This window comes from Malaclemys terrapin, chromosome 3 (genome assembly GCF_027887155.1).
Source record: "Malaclemys terrapin pileata isolate rMalTer1 chromosome 3, rMalTer1.hap1, whole genome shotgun sequence".
NCBI lineage: Eukaryota > Metazoa > Chordata > Testudines > Emydidae > Malaclemys > Malaclemys terrapin.
This window is the reverse complement of record NC_071507.1, coordinates 127,450,205-127,474,770: the sequence shown is the minus strand read 5'-3', so window position 1 is coordinate 127,474,770 and position 24,566 is coordinate 127,450,205. Positions and strand designations below refer to the sequence as shown.

Sequence of the window (24,566 nt, the reverse complement as noted above, 5' to 3'; positions counted from 1 at the left end):
ACTCCCACTGAAATGCAGGATAGAGCCCATTCTGTATATACTTTGCTTTTGTGCAGCACTGTATGTACTGTTGCATCTACACTGATGCAAAGAAAGTCTATACAAGAGCCTTTGCAGGTTTCTACTACTTTGCTAAACTGTATGATCAAATCTGTTTCCCTGCTTACTCATTATTCATTTAGGCTGTAATTAAAGTTATCTTTTTGTTGAACAGTTCTGGTGACTGTACAACTACATAGATGTACTCTACAACTTTCCAGCCTGACATATGTTTTGTGTTGACACCTTTTGATGATTACTCCTCAACTAACAAGCCAAACGTATTTAAATCTCAAATTCTTCATATTTTCAATACTGCAGAGCAAACAAATAAACAACAGTGGCTCTATGTCTCTAACCACTCCACCATCTGAACAGAGTAAGCATGGCTTATTCTAGTCACCAAAGGAGAAAGAGTTCTGCTCAACTTTTTATATTCATAAATGTCAGTGATTTAAGCTTAAGAAACAAAAAATGTAAATTAGACATTGTAACATACAAAACGAACTTAGCTTTGACAGGCTAAGCAGAGATTTTTATGGAGAGCCTAGTCATACACATACAGAACACATTTTAGCTTTCAAATATATTTAAAAAAATGTGTAATTTGAAGCTGTACCGCAGTCATAATGAAAAATTCTTTACAATTACAATTTTGACTTATGGAACAATGGACACCCCCATATCATATTGTATCAGGTAATTACGAACTGCCAAGGAGTAAGAAAGCACAACCCGAGAAGAATCAATTTAACCCCCACAGTGTGTACCGCAATTCAGTACCTCATTTCTCAAGTACCTCCTATCAAACCATTCATTCTCATTTCCTAGGCACAGATAAAAAAGTAAAAAAAACCCCAACCGAGTTAATCAAACCTTTTCATGACAGAGACAGCTTCTCAGAGCACATACCCAGGTTTGGAAGTTGAGGAGGAGGAAGAAGGAAAGGGGGGGAATCAGATTAAAGTGAATGGCAGCTCGTTCAATGAAATCTTGTAGCCGCTTTCAAACCAGACCAGTGCCATACGTTCACCTAAAAGGGCTGGGGGGCGGACGACTGTTCTGCAGCGGGGCAGTGCTAGGCAGGGCAGGATCGTGGAGCCTGGTTTAGGAACACGATGATTTGCGAGAGACACTTCCTACAGGGGTCGGGTAACAGGCAGCCCAGCAGCGAGGAGGCGTTTCTCCGGCCGGGAAGATGCTGGGGCTGAGAAGCGTGTGTGCTCGCGTGTGCTGCACGGCCTGGCCTCCCGCGCTGTTCTGCCCACGGATTGCGATCGCCCAGCCGGGGCCCAGGCAGGAGCCGGGAGGGGGGACACACAGCATCTGCCTGCCTAGCCAGCCCGACCGCTCCCAGGCCATGTCCAGCCTGACCCCACTGCTGCGCCTCTCTCACCCGGCGGCGGAGGCACGGCTCGGGCTGGCGAGCTGGGGTCTCGGAGGAGCCCTCGCAGCAGCCCCAGCGCGCCGGCCCCCGGCGGGGGAGGATGGGCTGGGACAGAGCGCGCCCCCTGCCCCTCCCCTGGCGGGCTGTGTGCGTGCGAGCGCAGGGCGGGCGGGGGTCCGCGTGGGGCGGGGGGATGCTGATGAGCAGGGACGCGAGAGAAGCCCCCAGCGCCTGAGTCGGAGCCGCGGCGGATTCGGTGGCCGTGGAAGCCCCGCCCGCTCCCGGAGCCGGGGGCCGTCCTACCCCCCTCGCCTTCCACCCCCTCGGCTCCAGCCGCTCCGCAGAAGGAGCGGGGCTGGCTGGCGCGCTCGCTCGCTCCCTCTCCCTCTCTCTCTCTCCCAAACACACGCACCAGGCTCTCCCTCGCTCGCCCATGCAGACAGCAGCCGGAGCGGCGGAAGATGGCTGACTCCACAGGGCATCACCCACCCTCCAGCCCGCCTGCATCCCCGACCCTCCCCGCGCCGCTCTCGCCTCCGACACTCCCTCACGCCAGCTTCCACCGCTGAGCCAGCGACCCCCGCCCAGCCCCGCCGCCCTCCCCACTTCTGCTTCCCAGCCCCCCCACGACACCAGCAGCCATTTCATCTCCACCAGCCAGACACAAAAAATGGCAGAAATGGAGAAAGAAGGGAGACCTCCCGAAAATAAAAGAAGCAGGAAGCCGGCTCACCCGGTGAAAAGGGAAATCAACGAGGAGATGAAGGTATGTGCCTGTGAGGGGGAAGGGGGGCGCCGCCTCTGCCCCCCCTCCTCCACCGGGCAGGGCAGTGAAATAAGAAAGGATCTCTTGTCATTTTTTTGGTAGGATGCACTGAATGTGTCTCAACTCCGCCTCCTGGGCTGAAAACAGAGCCGGATTCACAGGCTGCAAAGCCAGCTCATTGACCGCCTTTGATTGCTTGATTTTTTTTTTTTTAAACTCTCCCTCCTTGGGATTTTAGGCTCCTTGGGTGCATTTTCTATTACAATCCTCGCAGGTTAGCCGGAAAGCTGTGAAGTTAGGGGAGGAGGGAGGGCTTTTCCAACACTGGCTTTCTCTCCTTTTTCAGTAGCCAGCTGCAACCGTGTAATTAAAATGTCAAAGTGAAATGTTATGGTCTGAGCTGCACATCATTTTTGGACTTAGAGACAGGGACTCTCCCCCCCCCCCCTTCTTCCTTGCTCCTCCTATGTTCTACATGCCTCACTTCACAGTTAATCAAAGCAGCATAGGTGCTGTTGAAAGAGAGCTGTCCGAGGGGCTGTTGTTGATAGGAGTCTATTTATTGTTTGGAGTCTATTCCTATCTGATAGGAAACTGTGCCAATCCAGCTGTTTTCCAGAGGTAGCGCTGGAGGCTGTCCCTCCAGCTGTTAGAATAGGAGCGATTGCACAAAAACACATTTCAGGATTTCTTTTAGCATTAAGTCGCAGTTCTAGGTTGGACTTGTCCTATTTTGTGCCTTTATTTTCCATGTCTATTCCCTGACCTGTATTTATTTTATACCTCTGATGTATTTTCCCCATGAGTCATACACAACTAGCACGTATTGCAGGACTTCAGCTGAACTTACTTTTTTAAAATGCAAGTATAAATTAAAACAATTGTTTTCATTGTTATATAATGATAAAACTACCATTATTTAATTTAAATGGGTAATTTATACTAAAATAGAATGTCACTGGAATATTGCTGTGAAAATGTCATTATAGATGTCATTCTATATATATAGAAACATACCTATTAACAAGACCTTTTATAATATAGCATTGATTTTCACCCAGTATTAAAGGGGAATGCTGGATACAATTCCTCCCCCACCCCCTTCAAACTGCATTACTAATTTGACTAGATATTCTTTACCGGTTAAGGTAGGCATTCTCTTTTCCATATTGTCTGTGTCCTGGAAATGTGGACTAAGGTAGTATTAGTGGTATGAACAAAATAAGGGCTAACTGATAATAAAGAGTTGCCACTGATATCCAGGGCAAACCACTCTAGATTCCACCCCCAGAGAGCGTTATTGTTTCTTTGAGAGATTTGTGACACTTCCTATTTTCAGATGGGACTTTCTAAAGACTGTGGATAGTAACAGTAATTGCTCCTCATAATCACATAGTTTTGGGAGCTGCACAAATCTATCACATTTTAAAACACCACTTAATGCGATATATATGGAGTGCCGTTTTTAAGTTTCATAGGTTCTAGAATTACAAATTAGTTAATTTTAATCACAACATGTGAAATGTTATCCTGGCTGGATATAAAGGCTGACTGTGCTGGATCCTCTGGGTTTGTTTTGTTTATTTTGGCTGCAGGCACACTCAGTGGTTTGGGAGATAGTTGTTCTTCTACAGTATAACAGATGTTTGTCTGAAATGGTGAGGAAGAAACAAAAACAACATTGTGTGAAGGAGAAAAATTACACAATTTTAAACTATTGCTTTGGTATTAAGGATTGGAATTAACTTTGATGTAGAGTTTCGCTTTTGTAATCATTGTTTTCTGTTTAACGTTACAAACCTCAGGATTTTAACTGTATTAATAATTAAATCACAAGTTATATGTTGATATGATTGGAATTTAGAACAGATTCTTTTTTTTTTCTGAGCTGGGGTAAGGTAAATGTTGGCAGTAGCTTTCACAAAGCACAGATCACCTACTAGTGCAAATTATGCTATTGAGCTAGGAGACCACATTTTTAGTAAGAGCAGTTGGTTCTTATAATCGTCTAACTATAATCAAAGAAAAAACTTAAGAAGTTTGCATATTTGTGCTGTTTAGAATGTTAAGAACTGTGGGAGAGTTCATTGTCTTTCCTGATATATTTTTGCATTTAATAAAAATCTGTTCTAGGTTCTTTTTTCATAAACCTGAAGAGTACAGTAACATATATTGGTTACACGGTATAAAATGTGTGCAACAAAATGTCATAGAGAGCACAATGTGCCCTTTTGTAGGTTCATATCTATAATGTTCAAACAGCCTGACTGTTTCCCTTCATCTGAACTGCTTTCATCTGGACCAGTGTAAAATAAGCTCTGGTAAGTAATCACGGCAGAGCAGAAAGAAAGGAATGTATACAGCAATAGACAGCCTAAGCTGTAAAAACTGTAACCTGAGTACCAGCAGCAGATCAGATATCAAGGCTTCAAGGTAGGGGAAATGAAAGAGATGAAGGGGAGGAAAAGACGAGAGAGGGAATGGAAAAGTCAGCTTGGAAAGTGAAGGAGTAGTAGGAGGGCCCCCTCAGGGAAATTTGGCTCAGGGATTAGGGAATTTTATCATGGTGTACAGTGACCTACTCAGGTTTCAGCCCACGTTGGATCAAATTGCTTCCCTTTGCTAGCAGAAAGAAAAAGGACTGGTGTATATGTGATTTTTTTCTTCGGGTAATAAAAAGGCCATTGGTACAAGTGTCTATTTTAAGTTCACCAAATGCAAGGCACTATGAATGAGCAATAAAATTACCTCATCACAAAGACTTCCTTCATGATTTGCTGTTTGATATAGTCACATATTTACTCAAGAGTGATCACTAAACCCAAACTGCTCCGTTTTCATAGGTTGCATCAGTAATGTTACTTCCAGCTCAGTTTTAATTTGATTGGAAACTCGTGTTGCTTGCTGTTTCATTATGCCAGTTACTAAGTTACATTTTTGTTATCCCTAGCCCAATGTACATGACGGTTGTAACAAATTTAAATTTGATACAACATTGTGTGCAAAAAATACATGACTCTGCATAGTTTCCCTATATTACGTTTCAATTAAAAAATATTCAGATAGAAGTGTTTTGTTTCCCTGTGACCTTCACAGTTTCTCTCTTTTCCCTGATTTATTTTTCTGTCCTTCTTTCTTATATTCTCTTCCCCCCCCCCCCCCCCAGATTATACTTTCTACTTATCTTCAGAGATGGGTGTTCATATGCCAACAAATTGTTATTCTGAAACTAAGTCAGTGTCATTTATCACTTTGGTACTTTTCAGTGATTATTATGAATAATACAACATGTATTCTATTCAGGAATATAATGTAATCAAGGCAATCTGACACTTTAAAAAACTAGTTTAATTGTTACAGCCTAATCAATACATTAGTCTCTAAAGCCTTGGTACAGCTCTATACCTCATTCTTTCCTCCCCTCCCCATATATTCCCTCTACCCAGACTTACTTTCATGTGCTATACTACTGGGGGTAGCAGGAAAACTTAAGAATGTGAAAAAGGTGATTTGAAATATATTTTATTAAATTTGCAAGAATAAATTAATGTGATTGCATCAAGCAGATTGTGCTGGAAGCTCTGGTAAACAAACAAGACAATTTATCTACATGTTTAGATTTTTTTGTCAATTGCAAAGTTAGCGATTAATTTGTGTTATAATTTCAGAGAGCTGCCTCCATGTGCCCTAGGGGTTTACCATCTATAAATATTCTCAATAAGTAATTTGTACCTAAAACTGGGCTTCCTTCCTGATGCCTAGAGCTTAAGACATCTGTTATAGTTTAACAGTAAACTCATCAAAAGATTCTTCAATTTAGTGTTCTAATATTCCCCGTATTTAAAAGGACCACTATCAAAATGTAACAGACACTGCAGCGCTGACTGCATTTGAAAAGGTTCTAGGGGAAACTCCTCCCTTCTCTCCTGAAAAGCAAAAAATGTGTTTGTAAAAGTAAATCAGATAGCCTTTATCAATTGTACTATTCCAGGGCACTGTTACTATACCGTTTTTTATGGAAATAGATTTATGAGATATCTACAGAGTGAATTGTATTACCTGCATGAGAGACCTGCACCTATCCTCTTTAATGGAGTAACAGGTCTGTGTATTAACTGTTTATACAAATGAGGTTGATAAATTCCACCTTACAACACTAATAAAGGGGTGGCTGAGTGAGAAAAAAGGAAATTAAAGAAAGGTCAGGAAAATTTACTTATTGACAGCATAATATTCAAAATGGTGGCAATGCAAATGAGCAGAGAAAATGTGGACTGGAAGAAAAGTGATCAAGTTCATGTGGTGAATATACACACATTTTAATTTCCTTTATATACTTGAGGTGAATCCTCAGTGCTGTATATCTGGTGGGTCATTCATGCAAGGAAATGGAATGGAGCCACTCTGCTTCCTCCAAAATCTGAAATAAACATTCAACAGTAAAACCTAGAAGAAAATTAGTCTGACAGACTCATTCTCTTTTGTGTTTCCTGCCTCTGTCTTTGCCAGGCCTCACTCTATGAAGCCAGGACAGTCACTGTGAATAAGGTTCATAGAGAAGGAGAGAAAATAGAGATAAAATTGAAGGAAAAACACCATTTCGTTTTAAAATATAGCCATTAGTAAAAATTTGGGAAAACTGTACTCTGTGAAGTAAGGTCAAACCTTAGGTATGTGATTACAATGAAATGAATCCTGTAAAGGGAATCAATGTTAATGGAGATAAGATTTCTGTTGCCTCATATTGTTAGTCTCGTAAAAGAAATCACAGACATTCAGATCCATAAAATCTTCTTCCCACTTCCTATGAATGAGAAGTAAATTCACTTCAAATTACAATCTAACATAATGATACAGTTTTTCGAAGAGGAAGATAGGAGGGTATTTCTGTGTGGTACAAGAATAAAGAAATGATCCCGTTAGAACATGCAGTCAAATCACTGCAGAATTGCAATTTGTGGCTTTGGACTCACAGGGGGCAAAAAGAAGATATATATATTAGGAGTTGAAGACTTTAGGGTATTGTTATTACATAACCAAGGGCTTCTGGAATACTACAGCATTTTAAGGCCAATTTCTTTGGCAAAGATGAGTCTGTTGCAAATCTTAGTAAATTCCATGGCAGTTAAGCAGATGTGATAGCACACAGCTGCACACCTACATTGTCAGCTAACATAATCCAGGAGATTTCACTTTAGCCATTCTGTGGGATTTAATTGATTCTTTCAGTGCACTAGGAAATACAGCTCAAGAGATTATCAACTACTTGGGATAATAGATATATGGTTAGGCCATGACAAAAAAATGAGCATTGTCTAGTGGTCCGAGTATGGAGGGACATAGAGTCAGGAGTTCTGAGTTCTTACTCTCAGCTCTGTCACTGATTTATTGCATTACCACGGGTATTAATCAGCCACTTTGTACCTCAATTTACCCATATGTGAAATGAATATTATCACGATTCCCTATCTCAGCGGGGTTTTGTGAAGTGTAAGGCCCCAGTCTTGCAATCAAATCTGCTAGCACAGTGATCTGCACCAGTGCAGAACTCCAGTGGGGTTCAATAGGTCTCCACATAGTCTTTGGGGTCCATGCTAATATTGCATAATAGGGACCCAATTGATTAATGAATGACATCCTGGTGTGGAGGACCTGCATGAGGTCCTCTAGACCACTCCAGCCTCCCAGTGGGGCCAGACAGTTGGGCATGCTGGCAGAGCAGCCAAGCAAAGGGCCTCTGCTCCCCATCCCCCTACACCAGAAGGTAGGTCTCTGTCCTGCTTTGACATAGATCACTGTGGAGATTATCAATTGAATGGGTTAGGAGCGTGGCCCCTGTATCTATTATATATGGATCCAGTGGCCGTATCACCCTGCACAAATGGGATAGAAGCTCTGTTTCCACTGTTTGGCCCATAGACTGAAGTAGAAACCATTGGTGCATCGCCAGAGACTCATCCTGAGTGGAGGATGGATTTTATCTCCACTCCCTCTTACCCACCATACTGCATCGGGATAAAGTCTGATTACACAGCCTTTATTCTGGCACCATAATATTTAGAATATCTCTTTGAGAACCTCAGATGAATGTGCTACAAAAAGGAGTGCAAAGCATTATAATTTAAACATTACAGGTCACAGAAAACCACCACAAGATACAGCTATGCATTATGTACTCCGGCCCATATTTTTGTGATTTTCCAGTGCTCAGTGGTTTGAGCATTGGCCTGCTAAACCCAGGGTTGTGAGTTCAATCCTTGAGGGGGCCACCTAGGGATCTGGGGCAAAATTGGTACTTGGTCCTGCTAGTGAAGGCAGGGGGCTGGACTCGATGACCTTTCAAGGTCCCTTCCAGTTCCAGGAGATAGGATATCTCCATTAATTTAAGTTTAATTTATAAGAACAGCCATACTGGGTCAGACCAATGGTCCATGTAGCCCAGTGTCCTGTCTTCTGACAGTAGCCAATGCCAGGTGCTTTAGAGAGAATTAACAGAACAGGCAATCTTTGAGCGATCCATCCCCTGTCATCCACTATCAGCTTCTGGCAATCAAAGGCTAGGGACACCCAGAGCATGGGGTTGCATCCCTAACTATTTTGGCTAATAGCCATTGATGGATCTATCCTCCATGAACTTATCTAGTTCTTTTTTGAACCCTGTTATAGTTTTGGCCTTCCTAACATCTCCTGGCAACGAATTCCACAGGTTGTCTGTGCTTTGTTTGAATACTTCCTTTTGTTTGTTTTAAACCTGCAGCTTAATAGTTTCATTGGGTGATCCCTGGTACTTGTGTTGTGTGAAGAAGTAAATAACACGTCCTTATTCACTTTCTCTACACTAGTCACAATTTTATACACTTCTACCATATCTCCTCTTAGTCATCTCTTTTCCAAGCTGAAAAGTCCCAGTCTTTTAAATCTCTCCTTATTAATGTCTCCCCTTAATCATTTTTGTCGACCTTCCCTGAACCTTTTTCAATTCTAACATATCTTTCATGAGATGGGGTGATCAGAACTGCACTAACACTACACATGATTAAATGGATGTTTTCAGAGAAGTATTCACAATGACTCCAAGATCTTTTTCTTGAGTGGTAACAACTAATTTAGACCCCAGCATTTTGTATGTGTACTTGGGATTATGTTTTCTAAAGTGCATTACATTGCATTGATCAACATTGAATTTCATCTGCCATTTTGTTGCCCAGTCATCCAGAAGTATTCAAAGGTTTGGCACTCACCATAACCCAGATTTTACTATATTGACTTTTCAGTCTTCTGTTGGGCAGGTATCTCTGAGGACACAACTCAGGCTTAATGTGGACAAAACTGAGCTCTTAATTCTTCCCCAAAACCTTCCCTCTTACTCCTTTCTTAGTCACTGTCACTCAGACACCACCGCTTCCTCCTCCCTATCACTCAGGCCTATAAACAAGGTGTCATCTTTGACTCAGCCCTCTTTCTAGACCCACACATCCAACTGTGCCTACGTCTTGCTGCTGCAGGAAAAATAATCTTTGTGGCTCATCACTTTGACCATGTTATCCACCTCATTGCATCCCTCCACTGACTTCCCCTTCTCTATTGCATCAAGCACAAACTACCTGTCTTTATTTTTAAGGCCCATTATGGTCTATTCTCACCTTAACTATCATTTCTTTTATGCTATAGAGACATAAGACCCCCACATTTGCTTCACCATTGATTGTCCATTTGTCAGATTTTCAGAAGAGTACCATCAGGCTGTCCCGCATGCTAAGCCCTGTAAAATCCACAAGGTCACTACATTATCCTCCTTTACATTTCTCCTTAATACCCACCCATATCATAATGCCTAGAGAACACTTGATAATGATTAGGCAATTGCTGTGCTGTGACTGCTGATTATTCATAACTCTCTTTTTGTTTCCTCGTGCTTTGTTTGTCACATTCGCACCATCTTAAACTTTATTATTATGGTTATTACTTATCTGTATTACTGTAGCCCTTAGAACCACGGACCAGGACCCCATTGTGGTAAGTGCTCTACAAACAGAACACAAAGACATAGTTTGTAAGCTCTTTGGGGAGTCTAAGAAACAACAGATGGATACAAGCAGACAAGGGAGTACAAGGAAACAATGAGACAATATTGGTCAGCATGATAGACAGTAGTATCAGCACACCTGCAGTCTAGTCATTGTCAATTTTTTTTGCAGCCATCATGGAAAAATAGAATCTTAAGAAAAGATTTGAAGGAGGATAATGAGATGCTTTGTGACTAATTACGGGGATCCCCTTCCAAGAGAGGCAGCATGGAAAAAAGCAAGCAGGTGCTTCCAGACTTTGACTGTAAGCTCTTTGAGGCAGGGACCGCATAGCGCAATGGAGCCCTGGTCTTTAGGTGCTACAACAATACTAATATTAAAATATAATCAAAATAAATACGATGAATTAATTTTGAGTTGTTTTTAATCAAAGGGACTTTAAAAAATAATATTTTAAAAAGATTTTTCACTCATGTTGCCAATAACATAGGACCAAATCCTACTTCCATTGAAATTAATAGCAAAAGAACAGTTGACTTCACTAGAAATAGGATCAGGTCTTTGGCTTTATTAAAATTAATAGAATTTTAAAATCACATTTACTTTTCACCATGTCACTGTTTACTTTTTGCACTTCACTCAGCTTGGATAGTGAAACTAGGCTGGTTCAATTTGTCTAGAGTTACTTAACCTTTGTGACAATGTGGGCCATTACTATCATCTTGGCTGGATCCTAAAGGCTGCAACTAATTTGTATATAGATTTATTTTCATTTTAAAAGTAAAGAATAAATGCCTACAGCCTTTATTTACATATTCCCTGACAAGTGATTAGAAATTACAATACTCAACGGTTGGAGCTACTGAAGTTAATTGAGGTTTAAGTTAGGATCGAGTCTGGCATCTGGATTCTATCCTGTTAGGTTGGTCTTTCAGGGCTGTGTTTCCATAGTTGCAGTGTAGGAAACCAATGGAAGGCTGCATTTGCAAGGCTGTACTTCTGGGCAGGATCCATGGACCCAATCAGTTCAGAGGCTACATTTTGAGCAAACTTGGTTTATTTAGTTTCACTTTCAGTTTCTAGTCAGTTTCATTTTCTGGTTCTGATGCCTTAGCATAATACTGCTGTTTTGGGGATTTCAACATTTCAGGGGAAGTTTAATTTAAAAAAATGTTTATTGTGATTTTATTCAATCTGCTGCTTACCCACCTTCAGGCATTGTACCAGGGTCAGTAATTTATTTCAGTTGAAATGGCTGTAGCATAGTGAGATTGATTGCTGAAAAAAATCTTTGTTTTTTCTGCTGAAATGTTAAATATTTTATGATAGCATGAGACAAACTTTTGTGAATAATATATTCTAAAAACATAAGTGACTTCCAGTTCCTGAGCAAAAATCATAAACAATCCTCTTTTCTCCTTATTTTCTTTAAATTACAATAAAATAAAGGTCTGTCATAATTATGTGTATCACTGAGATTTAAATGCATTACATATTATATACTAGATTTGAAAAATGAACATTAGTCTGGAGGAGGTGGAACAAACTTGGCAGTTCATGGTACACTGCAAATAGAATTCAATTTATGCATTCATCTCTTCGTTCCAAATGATTATTGATTACATAAATAAGTAGGCAATTCTTCTCTTTCAGAACTTTGCAGAAAACACTATGAATGAGCTCCTTGGCTGGTATGGTTATGATAAGGTTGAATTGAAAGATGGAGAAGATATTGAATTCAGGAACTACTCTGCAGATGGGGAGAGCCGGCAGCACATTTCTGTTCTCAAAGGTAATGACATTTAATGTTCCTTTGTTCATGCAAAGAAGGATTAACTATCGCAACCTGCCAGAAATGGCTTGCACTGGGATTCATGTTTTGTTGCTTATTCTGTGGCTGATTTAAATATACATCTCTGACAGTGCCTTCCAGTAAGCAGAAAGCAATAGAATACAAGTGTACAACATTTAACAACATAGCAGCTAATATGCCCTTACTAATGTATCTCCAACAGTAACATTTTTTGAGCCAATTGAAACTCATGCACCCAAGATTCCAAGGAGCTGCCAACAAGTTTTTTTTTTTTTTTTTAAAGGAAATGTGGAAATGTTTTCTTAGCAGTCTGGGTCTAATGAACCTTCCTTCTGACAAAATTGTTGGGCTGAGGCTTTTGATAAGGTCAGATGTTGAACTAGAATGTGCAGAATGTATGGAAGAGCCATGAGTAGTATTTATAAAGGTTAACTTAATAATGTTTTTTATTTTAATATATTATTTCCTGAAAGTGCATTCGAAAGGCTTAAGGGGCGGAGCTTGTTTGGGTTCAGCATATCTGGTCCTTCATGTACTGTATATAAATTTGTTCAAAATCTAAACAATGGGATTCAGTTTTTTTGTTCAGCAGTTCAGTTGCTACCTTTTGACTCTTCAGCCACACCAGATGGATAGGGAATTGCAATCACAGTGAAAAGAAGAGCATTTCTTCAGAGTAAAAAAGTAGAAAATTGCTGGATCTTGACTTATCCAACAAGAATTTCTCAAAGCTGAGGTAAAAGAGAGGAAATTACAGAGGCTTTGCACTGTTGAACTGCAACATTCCGCTGCATATATGGCCACCAGTCTCTGGGGTTTCTTTATGGTGGCATGCAGCAGCATTGTATTCAGTGGGGCTTGATATGAATACTGGCAACAAAGAGCCCAATACTGGAGGAGAGGGTGCTAGATAAAAAGTGGAAAAAGTAGAGGTAAGATAAAAGAATTTAATTGTACAGACATTAAATGTTTGCAGCCATTTGTTGTATATGTTATTGATACAGTAGTATTCCATTTAAAATATAATATGTGTAAGCCATCTTTAAAATAACTTGTTCCTATGTCCAATGTATTTTATTTTCTTCTTACATTTTAATAAACAAACCTTACATGGGATTCTCTACAGCCACAATCTATGAGGAATCAAATTTGTGGCACAGTTTAAGAATAAGTCTTTATAGTATTTTGCTCACCATGTAAAATAGATAGGATCATATGTATAATTTTAAACACATGATACAAGTCATATGTTTTATAGTACAAACAAAGATGCTGAATACCTGTGCCAGGTAGAAATCTTTGGCTTACAGAGTCTTTAGGGGAAAAGTACTTTGTTTTTGTTGTGAAAAGAGGAAGAGCTATTCTAGGATCTTATTAAATCCTGTTCCTTAGTGAGTTAAAGTACAGTAGAGAAATGCCTGTAAATAAGAGTTCAAATGTGGTTTTGTATTAAAGAATTACAATTATAACAAAATTTAGCAAATATTTTTCTAAAATTTCAATTTTTTTGTTATTTTCTTTATCTTCTTTTCCATTATTACTAGTTATTGGAGTGGAATAAAAGGTTCTCTTATTTAATCAGTCTACTCCTTTTGCATAATTCATCCGATGACACCACAATCCAGTGTGTGACATCACAATTCACTGCCATGAAAATAATTGATTTCAAAGACAGTGGAGTGTGATGTCACTGAATAAATTGGGCATACTCAGGCCATGTAAAAGAAAGAGAGCCTGATTTTTTAAAACAGTACAGCAAAGTTTAATGCAGTTTTTAAAATTTTGCTGGAACGTGGTAGAGGCTTTTGAAGGAGAAAATATTTTCATTTTTATTGTTTGCTCTTTTTGTTTTAGAAAAATATTACATCAGATTAGTGAAAATATGTAGGGGCACCTAAGCCACACTTCTGCCATACTGTATGATTTGTTCTTTTTCTTTTACAGAAAATTCTTTGCCAAAACCAAAATTACTTGAGGACAGTGTTATTTCACCATACAATATAAACACAAGCTATCCAGGGCTTGCCACAGGAAATGGACTTTCAGACTCACCAGCAGGGTCAAAGGATCATGGGAATGTACCCATTATTGTACCATTAATTCCACCACCTTTCATAAAGCCACCAGCAGGTAAATCACATAACAAACATTTTAAAGAATTATAACTATCGTAGATAGCTATTCTGACCTTGTTAGATTGCGGCTCATTTGTAAAAGGTTTAATTTAATTTTTTTGAAAGGCTGTCACAGTAGACTTATAAGGATCCTTAGGTAGGAAGCAGCAGAGTGACTTTATTTGCTAGTATTATTGTAAAATTCTTGTCAGTATCATGGCAGGCAAAATTCTGTACCTATTTATATTGCTTGTGAAACTCTGGAAGTTGAATTATACTGTCTCAGCAATTCATAGATTCATAGATTCTAGGACTGGAAAGGACCTCGAGAGATCATCGAGTCCAGTCCCCAGCCCTCATGGCAGGACCAAATACCGTCTAGACCATCCCTGACAGACATTTATCTAACCTACTCTTAAATATCTCCAGAGATGGAGATTCCACAACCTCCCTAGGCAATTTATTCCAGTGTTTAAGCACCCTGTCAGTTAGGAACTTTTTCCTAATATCCAATCTAAACCTCCCTTGCTGCAGTTTAAGCCCATTGCTTCTTGTTCTATCCTTAGATATTCAACAATATCTGTTTTAAACAAATGATTTTCTTCTGTGAAAAAAGTCTTTACATAAATTGATGGAAGATGATTAGATTATAAATAAGGTCCACAAAGCATACAACTAAACAAACAAGTAGTCAAATTAATATCACATGTCCTTGTATCAGACTAACAAGCTCATCCCAGAAGACTGTCTCAGTTCTCATTGAAATTCTGGACCATTGTCCTTTGGGGATTTTATATGATGCAAATGCTATTCCTAGAGATTGTACTGAAATATTTTAAAAATTCCATGAAATTCTTATCTGGAGCAATTTTTCCAACATGAATTTTCTCAGAGTTAGTTTGAGAAATTATTTATTCCATACTGCATGCTGTTTACTATTATCTGCTAAAGTAACTGTTATGGCTACACTAGTGTATATAATTGCTGTTATTATTTACTGTTGAACACACTGCAATAATTGATGAATTTATATAGCAGCAGGCTCAATCCTGCTTCCATTGAAGTTACTGGGAGTGTTGTTGAACTGGGTTAACGTCACTGGGGGTAGAACTGGACCTAGAATGTACTAAATATGTATCAAAGAACATCACTGTTTCTTTATTAGAGAATTCAGGAACATGGTGATGTATTTAATTATTAAGGTCCCAGTCATGCAATGGATTCCTGCACCCATACAGAGCCCCTCTGACACTGGGCAGAGCAGCTTGCAGGATCAGGGGCCAAGTGTGGAATGGCCTTCTCTACACTTCAACACATTTACAAAAGTTGAATTTAAAATACATATCTATTTTTGTGTTAATATTTTATTTGACAGGAAGCTGACAGTTGGTCTCCTGAATTATTTTATTGCCATTTCATTTTTAGTATTAGAGGGTATTTTAATATTTTGAAAAAATTTCAAACATATTATTAATTCTATTCTTGCCGAAAATTTTCCATATATTTTGTACAATTATTGCTAATTACCAGAGCTATTTGGGCCCGCTCCTTCAGCCTTTGCACAGCAAAAGATCTCAGCCATATGGGCTGAATCTTAAAATGGGGTTAATCTGCCCCTGAACATTTAATCAAGGGCTTGTATTTCCCAGGCTATCTTCTCTTTCAATTTGATTCAAGACTGAAGTCATAATGCTGAATTTTGTGGCAACACTATTATGTTGTTATAACACAGGGCTATGACATGAATTGTGCATGCTGTCATAATTGATTAATTTAAATAACAGCAATCAAGCAGGAAAAGATAGACTATGCCGTCGAAAAACAAATAACCTCAACCATAGCAATGGGGACACAGGAAAATACTGGCCAAGCAGATTTATTTCTGCTCTTCCCCCATCCACTTACCAAGTGTGTTCCAGAGTCCACCAATAAAACTGACCTTCAAAGTATTTTTTAAAATTGTTCCTCCCACCATGCTTTTGGTACTTTATGATGTATAAATAAGATCTGAAGGTAGGGGTTTTTTTAAGGTATTTTCTCAATTTTTTTAAACCTTTTTTGCCTTACAAATATTATGATGCCAAGTCTGATCTGTCATGTTCCTGTTTGAGAACTTTTGGGTGTCTTGGAGAAGTGTATCATGAGCTCTTTCACTATCTGAAGGGGCTGGAGTATTGAATATGTAACAAAGTTATCTTTCTCCCAAGTGTTCACTGTGCAATAAATATGATTTTTTTTTTTTGAAAACCAAATGAAAACCTAAAGAGTTTTAAATAGTCTGCCCAAACTCACCTCACCTCTCAACTGTTCAACTTTTAATATGAACTTAATAAAATACTAGATGCTTTTAAAATTTTACCCCAGATACAAGTGTGAATGTACAACACTGAAAATTCCCAAGTTGATGGCCCTTCCCTGAGAATACTCTTCCCCGAGACATTTAATTCTAGACACTATTATCAAGAATACCTCAACTGACCTGATCTGCTGGGGAAGCATGTTAGAAAAGAAACAGACTCAGCCAGCACCCAAATCATACAGGCTTTGTAGATCAACATCAAGAACTTAAATTGCACCTGGAAGCAAACAGTAAGTGAGTGCAGTTTTGAGAGAAGTGGTGCAATATGCTTCTTGTGGCTAATGTCCCCAAACAGGTGGGTAGCTGCATTTTGTGCCAGCTGCAGCTTCTGAATGATGTTTCAAGTTAGTCCCAAGTACAGCATATTGAAACAATATGATACCAATAATAAAATTACTTCTACCTAGCCTTAGAAAAATCTTGTGTTCCACAGACCAATGTAAAAGGAAAAGAGAATTTATTTCTACACCATAACAAATGATGTCAAAATAACAAGGAACAAGGTATAGCAGCCAGCAACATTACAGAAAAAGAATAATATTTGTACTGGAACCATGATGCTAGTATTTAATGTACTAACATACTAACCTGTATTCTGCAGTCTTTAGTCACACACTGAATAGTATTTTCTCACCTTCAGCTAATAGGATTATTCACATGAGTAGGGGTTGCAGAGTCTGGCCCCAAAATGCAGGAGAGAACACATTTCCTTCCCGCTAGCTCTTCACTTGTAGAGATTTCACTGTTTCAGGTACTCTAGTCATACCAGATGTTCTCTTTGGCTCTCTCCCTCTCAAGGTCCTCACAGTGGGGAGCATTAACTCTCTGTGCCTCTGTAGGACTGATGGAATACTAAACCCCCAATGCTTCTTCTGTGGGCCACTCTGAACAGCTTGAAGATCCCAATTGTGTCTCACCCTGAATTGTTCCACTACAGGCAAACACAACCAAGTCCTATTACTATGACATTGCTTTAGTCTAGAATTTAGCTTATAGGTGCCAGAGTTGCATCCTCAAGTGTTTTTTGCTGTCACTTTTATGGTCATTTACAGCATTCCTTGTACATCTAAAACTTCCTTTGACTCTCAATCTAAAGGGTAGGGCCCTTCAACAGTTCTCCAACTGCAGCTCCTCATGCTCTCAGATATGGAATTCTGGCCAAGTAAAGAACCATCACTTTAGTTGTGTGTATATGTTGGCAACATCAACATTTCCTGTTAGATTACGTGCTCAGTTTGGATTCAATCCCAAACCCATTGAATTCTGTAGGAACCTTTCCATTGATTTCAGTGGATGTTGGATTGGATCCTTATTGCCTGGCATCATAGCCCAAATGGAGGTGCGGAGATGCCCTACCCCAAAGGGAGCTTTTGGAAGCACAATTGCTCCACAAGAAAAGGGGAACGTTGCCACTGTGCCACCCCTTGTATTGGGTGCAGTATGTGCTGCCAACCAGTCCATGTGGGGCTGGCTATATGAGGGAGGGGGGCAGAGGCTTGGCCCTTTCGGGAAGGGGTGCAACAGCAGGGGAGCAGAAGGACTGCCATTGTACCTGGGGCATGCACAGGGGTGCAGGGAATAACGTTCCTTCCCCCACCCTCTTCTCTATGCCTCTGTTTTACAGAATAAATCAGTTATTTTAAGTAGCTTTGACTCTGCTCAAACAACAGCTGGCTCCCTGCTATGCTGCACTGAGTGGGGAAGCAGTTGTCAAGGGGAGCGATGAAAGGGAAGGAGGACTGCTTCTGAGCTGACCTAGCATCCAAAGGGCAAAAATACAGGGATAAAATGATCTCCTATTCACCACCCCCCACGATAGTTTATATTTTTTTGGGAGGGATCTTAAATCCTCCAAGCCCTTGAACAGTGCCAGCTCTGTTCCTCTGCACCACATTTCTTCACTTGGTAATTTCAAAATGATAAGGACTGCTGTTGCACTGAAAGGTTTGCAACCATCAAGGCATTTAAAAAAAAGTGTGATGTATAATGTCTGACCCTACAAAACTGTTATTACTATTATTGTGGCCCAAAGAATACCAGAGTGAAGGAGATAAGGTCTCCTGAGGCCAAACAAAAGCATTTCTAATATCTGGGTCCTGTAAAGTAAGCATGTTTAGATTTTGGAAGTGACATTAAATCGGATTATAAAACTGTATATTTGAAAAAAAATCATGAAAACTTGGAAGAAGGAAATGTTATGTTTGAATGCTAAGATGAATAACTAAGATAGGTATTTTATAGAAATAAATGAGCTATATCCTTAATCAGAGCTGGATATTTGAATGGAAGTTTACAATTTTGTTACAAGTGCACTTAGGTAACTCAGACTCATTATTATTATAACAGAGTACCTGCAATGCATAAAAGTAGACATTAGTTCTAGCCCTAAGGACTCTCTAGAAATGTGTGCTGTAAAAATTATCAAGATTCAAATGCTATAGGAAGAATTTAGAAGTATGGGATGAATTTTAAAATGCTTTCTATCCAGGGTTTATAAACTTGGTTGTAAAAATTAACTTCAAGATTACCTATTTAAATTCCCCATGGTCCCATAACTGTATTCCCAATCCTTCCGTCCTTACTCAGGCACAGCTCAATGGCAGTTTTGCTTAAATAACGGCTGCAGGACTAGCCCTAATTTTATATACTGAGGTGGTTTCAATGTTAGTATACTCTGGCTCCCAGGTCATTATTTTCCAACTCTTATTCCCTCTTCTGATTTCATTTGACACTGATCTGAGCAATGTTTTACTATTTTTCCTATTGCAGGTTTAACTTTCTAACAATTCCACAACCATGATTCTTCTTGTGCTTACTACTTGACGTCATCTCCTCTTGTTTTCTTTGTTTGAAATTATTGTAGTCCATTAATCTGTTTTCTTTTCTGTATGAATGAAAGGAATTAACCAAAGGCTTCTCTGGGCTCCTGAGGCTGATAGAAAAAGGTTACAAAATGACTCAGTGTCTCTGAAAATTGTGTGTGTGTATTTGGAAGGACTGTGTTGATGGAGTTTGTTAGGCTATTTTGTCCATGGGCCAACACTGGACAGTTGTACCTGTCTGCTACCATTGCTGGTTTTCACCTCCTTTGTATTTCAGAACTAATATTCCTTTAGGGTGAACAGGCATCCTGTTCGCACTTGAATTTTTTCACCATTTCCATGTGGTACATGTGTACTGTCCAGTAGCGTTAATAGCAACAGAGGGTCCTGTGGCACCTTTAAGACTAACAGAAGTATTGGGAGCATAAGCTTTCGTGGATAAGAACCTCACTTCTTCAGGCACCTTTAAGACTAACAGAAGTATTGGGAGCATAAGCTTTTGTGGGTAAGAACCTCACTTCTTCAGGTGCATCTGAAGAAGTGAGGTTCTTACCCACGAAAGCTTATGCTCCCAATACTTCTGTTAGTCTTAAAGGTGCCACAGGACCCTCTGTTGCTTTTTACAGATTCAGACTAACACGGCTACCCCTCTGATATGAGTAGCGTTAATGTAGCTTTTATATGTGTCTATTTGTTATTTATCCACATTCATTTTTTCAGATACAATTATCTAGCTTACAGTGATAATAGGTTGTTTTTATGTTGTTTTAAGATGCCACTAGTTGCCAGTCTTCTCGACTTCCAGCACCTTGTCAATGCTTTTTGCTCTCTTTGGTCAGCAGAGTGTTTTTTCTTTGTGCCAGAAAGAAAATCGTGAAGTCCACACGTGCACTGTAATAGCATGTGATGAATAAGAAGGAAGTTCCCACACTCCTCTTGTAATCTGTGCCTATGTGCTTGCATGCTTAAATCCTGCCCACAAGCCAGTATACATTTGTGTTATACATTTAGCTCTGATTGAGCTATATATGAGAATATGCCTCGTAACTCAGGCATAGAAAATAGAGGGAAGCAGTGGTTTCCCAAAACAACTTTTAAAAGAACTGGGATACTCCATTTTACCAATCTTTTTACCATTTTGCCTACTTCAAGAGATTGACTTTCAAAAGGAAACATTATAGAGTCACTGTAGTGATTCCACAGCTACAGTTTTAACAAGCTTTCCATTACAAGCCATTTTTCTGATTGCCTTCTCATAACTGTTTTATAATGCTGCTTTCAACACCTGAAATTTGTCAAGCATGTCATCTAGTCACAAGATCAGTGCTTGGTGATGGATGTCCTAGAAAAACCTCCAGATTTTTTTTTTTTTTTTTTTTAAATTGAGGTTAGTCAGACAAGACATTTTAAACATATGAGTGTGAAAAATTATTTTGGAGGAGTCTGACTAGGGAGTATTTTATCTCAAAAGCTGCTTGGTTTGGAAAATCCAAATTGGTTTTATTTGATTGTCTGCAATGGAAAGCTAGAGGTTTAGGATTGGAGAACTCCAGAATGAACCATTATGCATATTCTGGCAGGTCCCAGTACAGCTAATAAAGTTTGATTTTAACACTTCAGATGCTAGAGAATCTAAGATTTCATTCTTTAAAAAAATAAGATTTTGTCCCTTTCATTGCAAAAAATAGTCTTGAAAAAGGGTAAAAAGGTTGACTGTGTGCCCCAGTGAATTAAATAAAATTCATGGTTCTCTCCCAGCTAGGGGCTAATAGGATGCAGCAGGAGATTACTTGTGCTCATTAAAGGTAGGTAGGCTCCAAATTCCTTTAAAGGGCAAGTCTCTGGCTTGTAGGTGGAGCATCGAGGAGAGAAAGAATAGGAAAACAGAGAAAAGGAAGGTAGGCACTGCTACTGAAAGGCTTGAGTGGGATAGAGCCTGGAAGGCTAGGAAACAGGCCTGAAGAGAGGATCTCAGGAAGGACAGGGAATGCCGAAGTTCATGGCTCCTCTCCTATTCTTCCCATTGGTTTATCTGAAGGTGTAGCTCTTTCTGTGCCAGATCACAGGTACAGCTTCCCCTAACCATTTCATCCAGGTGTAACTCTTTCAGTGCTGGAGCACAGGCACCACTTCTATAGCTTACTCAGTCCCTGCAGCTGTAACCTTTTAAGTTCCAGGTCCCATACATTACTTCTCCAGACATAACCCTTTCAGTGCCTGAACAGCATAGTCCTAGCCAGTTTAGAAACTCTTCTTGCAAAACAGTTAAGGTTAAAAGAATTTACAATCTTAGAAGGCTGTAAATTCCCCAGGCTGAATGGGGTTCAAGGAGTTTATGAAATGAAAACCTTTGGACCCATAGGCACGGGAGCTAGGTGTGCGGGGTGGGGTGGGGTGCTGGAGCACCCCCCGGTTTTATGCAGGGTCCCGGCTGCTGGCTCCACTCCTGGGGCTCCACTCCTGGCCCTATCCCCACCCCCAGCTGTGGCTCCAGCCTCAACCCCCTTACTCCTGGCCAGGTCCCTCCCTCCCAGAGACACGGCCCTGCTCCTGGCCCCAGCTCTGGGTGGGAGGGCGGACGGTGCAAGGGGTCTGGCTTTCAGCACCCCCACTATTAAAAGTGTTCCAGCGCCACTGTTTGGACCACCTGCACAGAGCTCATTGCAGGATCAGGGCCATTAACTGCATTTAGTTTCCTCAAACTCTTGAAATTAGAGTTAGTGTTGTAAGTGCAGATCAGATAACTTAAAATAACATTATTAGAATGTTGTAGTCATACACAGTGGGTAAAACAAGCAGGATTTAGCATCATAATTTTAGGGAATTCATCCTGCTAATACAATAGGCCCTGCTTGTTTACCTGGATTATGGGTTAGAGCTATAAGGAAAGGATTTACTCTTATTGTTCTTGGTTACTTTCTGTTCCTTCCTCCCCCACCCCAATATTCTGACTACGTATAAGAGGGATTCACCAAAACTGCTACTTAGTAGCTTTAAGAAGGACAATTTTTGATAGCTCCTTCACATTGGTTTGAAGGGAAAAACAAAACCAACCATACAAAATCCCCAACACCATTCTGCTTAATTAAGACCTAAAGAAACAGTGCAAACTTTTGATGATTAATTGAAGCATGCTGTAGCCTGATGCATATTTAGTTATTATAATATGATAATTTTATCTTGTTATACAAACTGGTCCCTTTGGGAACATGATTTAACTCTGCAAACATACTGCGCTTATTGCATTGTTCATTATGAAAAATACACAGGCTAAGAACCATAAAGAGATGTATATAAGTACTATCTGTGCAGCAGTTGCAGGGAGCACTCTTTCAACATGTAATGACATAACCCAGGGGCAGAAAAACACAAGATTGGAACTCCCAGAATAACTCTTCCAAAGAGCTGAGATCTCACTAAAATAGAGGCTGGAAATTCAGATCTTGAGCAGTAAATGAAAGAAATGTGTGGTTTTAATACCTGGTGTGTTTATAGAAAACATCAGTGTGGATGTTCTGCTGAAAACTCACTTGTTACTACTTACTTTCTCTGTGCTAAATCTTGCTTGTCTGATGCCTGAGAGTACTGTCATTACCTTTCATAAATGTTGAGTGTAAAGTATATTGGGATAGCTCAGCACCTCTAAGGAGGTGATAAACACCTTGCAGGAATGGACCCCAAGGGAATAATACAGAATTGGCAAAACAATTAAAGAGTTTCCAAAATTAACTTTATCTTTGTCTTACCAACTGTAAAATATGATATGGAGGCCAGATCTGCACTACAGACATTACCATCATACCTGTGTCAGTCAGGGGTGCTATGAAGTGTGATTCCTGACCAACAGAGCTGTACTAACAAAAGCCACAAGTGTAGACGCAGTCATACTGGCAAAATTGTGGTTTTGCCAGGATAGCATATTTTGCACAAGTGGTCTGAAATAAGCGAGACTGATACAAAATGCAGTTTTGGCAGCATACATTGTGTCCATACTAGGAGCACTTTGTCAGTAGAATATACTGGTATAGTTATACTGGAAAAACACTCATTGTAGACCTGGCCTAATGTAATCACATAAGAGTTTTGGAAAAGATTGAGGATAGACAAGCCAATTGAACATGTTCAGTTTGAGAGTCCCTTCTTTTCTGCGTTCTTGCTGTAAACTCTTGTCACTGAGTGCGCTAGATACTATTTATTGATACATTTTCCTAACAGAAAGGCAAGTATCTGGTAAAGATAATTCTGAAGGATTTAGTCTTAGTATGAAACCAAGGTGTGTGAAAAAGTTATGGGAATCCTGACTTCTATGGAAGACTTAAACTACAGTTTTTGGAGCATTCCAGTTTCTTTTTAGAATAAGATCTGTTTCTTACTATACAAAATCTTAATTGATATTTTTTGTTTTATTTCCCAGTGCCATTGTTTTGTAATTACAGAAGTGGCTGGACTATTAGCTGTTTTAAAAGTTGTACTCTGCTTGTTCAACCACTAAGGTTAATACCCTGTCATGTAAGGTTCCTATTAAATATTTGCACAAGCTCAATACAGTCTTGTAACTGATGAAGAAGAGGAAAATATGTGCACAAATCAGGAACTTTAATCTGGCCCCCAGCTTTCATCCACATATCCTGCCACATAAACCATAGCACTTGGCTTTACGCTTGTCCTGATTTTATCCAGTGTACCTTTATCTTTCTGCCCTACTCACTCAAAGCTAAAGAAATACATTGTTTTAGAACAAAGGTTCTCAGACTGTGGTCTGTGGCCTACCTGTTGGTGGTCCATGGAGAGCTGATTGATCACATAGCACTGGCTCCTTTACTTACTTATTTCCACCTGGTAAATTGAATTAAGAGAAGTTAAAAATACATTATATACTTTCTTAGGGTAAGATTGTGCCTTAAGGTACAGCACTGAGCAAAGGGTGATGACTTAGCTGCCTTGTCCCAGGAAACATGTGCCTCAGAGATCCCTGAGCCACAGTTCCACCACTGCTGTTTGGGGCGTGGGGGTCTTTTACTACTGTCCTTTATGAATGAAGCATACACTCTCAGCTAGTTTTGATGGCCAGCTTGTAGTGGGATTTATTTAAGACAGAGGAGGACAGTATATATATGGAGTGGGCAGCTCCTATTCTTCCCTCTATGCCAGGAGCTGAATGCAAGGCCTTACATGGCCCCACAAGGAGGTATGGGAGAGCCTTACTCCACCTGCATGGCTGCAAAAAAACGGAGTACAA

At 39.9% G+C, this 24,566-nt stretch overlaps 1 protein-coding gene across 2 annotated transcripts in view; it reads left to right on the top strand.

Moving 5' to 3' along the window:
* The first annotated feature begins 1,688 nt into the window (after window positions 1-1,688).
* Window positions 1,689-24,566, top strand: part of SOBP (sine oculis binding protein homolog) — a 135,299-nt gene continuing 112,421 nt past the window's right edge. The window contains exons 1-3 of one of the 2 annotated variants that reach the window (XM_054022535.1): window positions 1,689-2,192; window positions 11,873-12,011; window positions 13,977-14,162. In XM_054022535.1, coding sequence (XP_053878510.1) covers window positions 2,097-2,192; window positions 11,873-12,011; window positions 13,977-14,162 — 421 coding nt within the window. In that variant the 5' untranslated portion in view covers window positions 1,689-2,096. The remainder of the gene's footprint in view (window positions 2,193-11,872; window positions 12,012-13,976; window positions 14,163-24,566) is intronic. The other variant, XM_054022534.1, reaches the window with a different exon arrangement.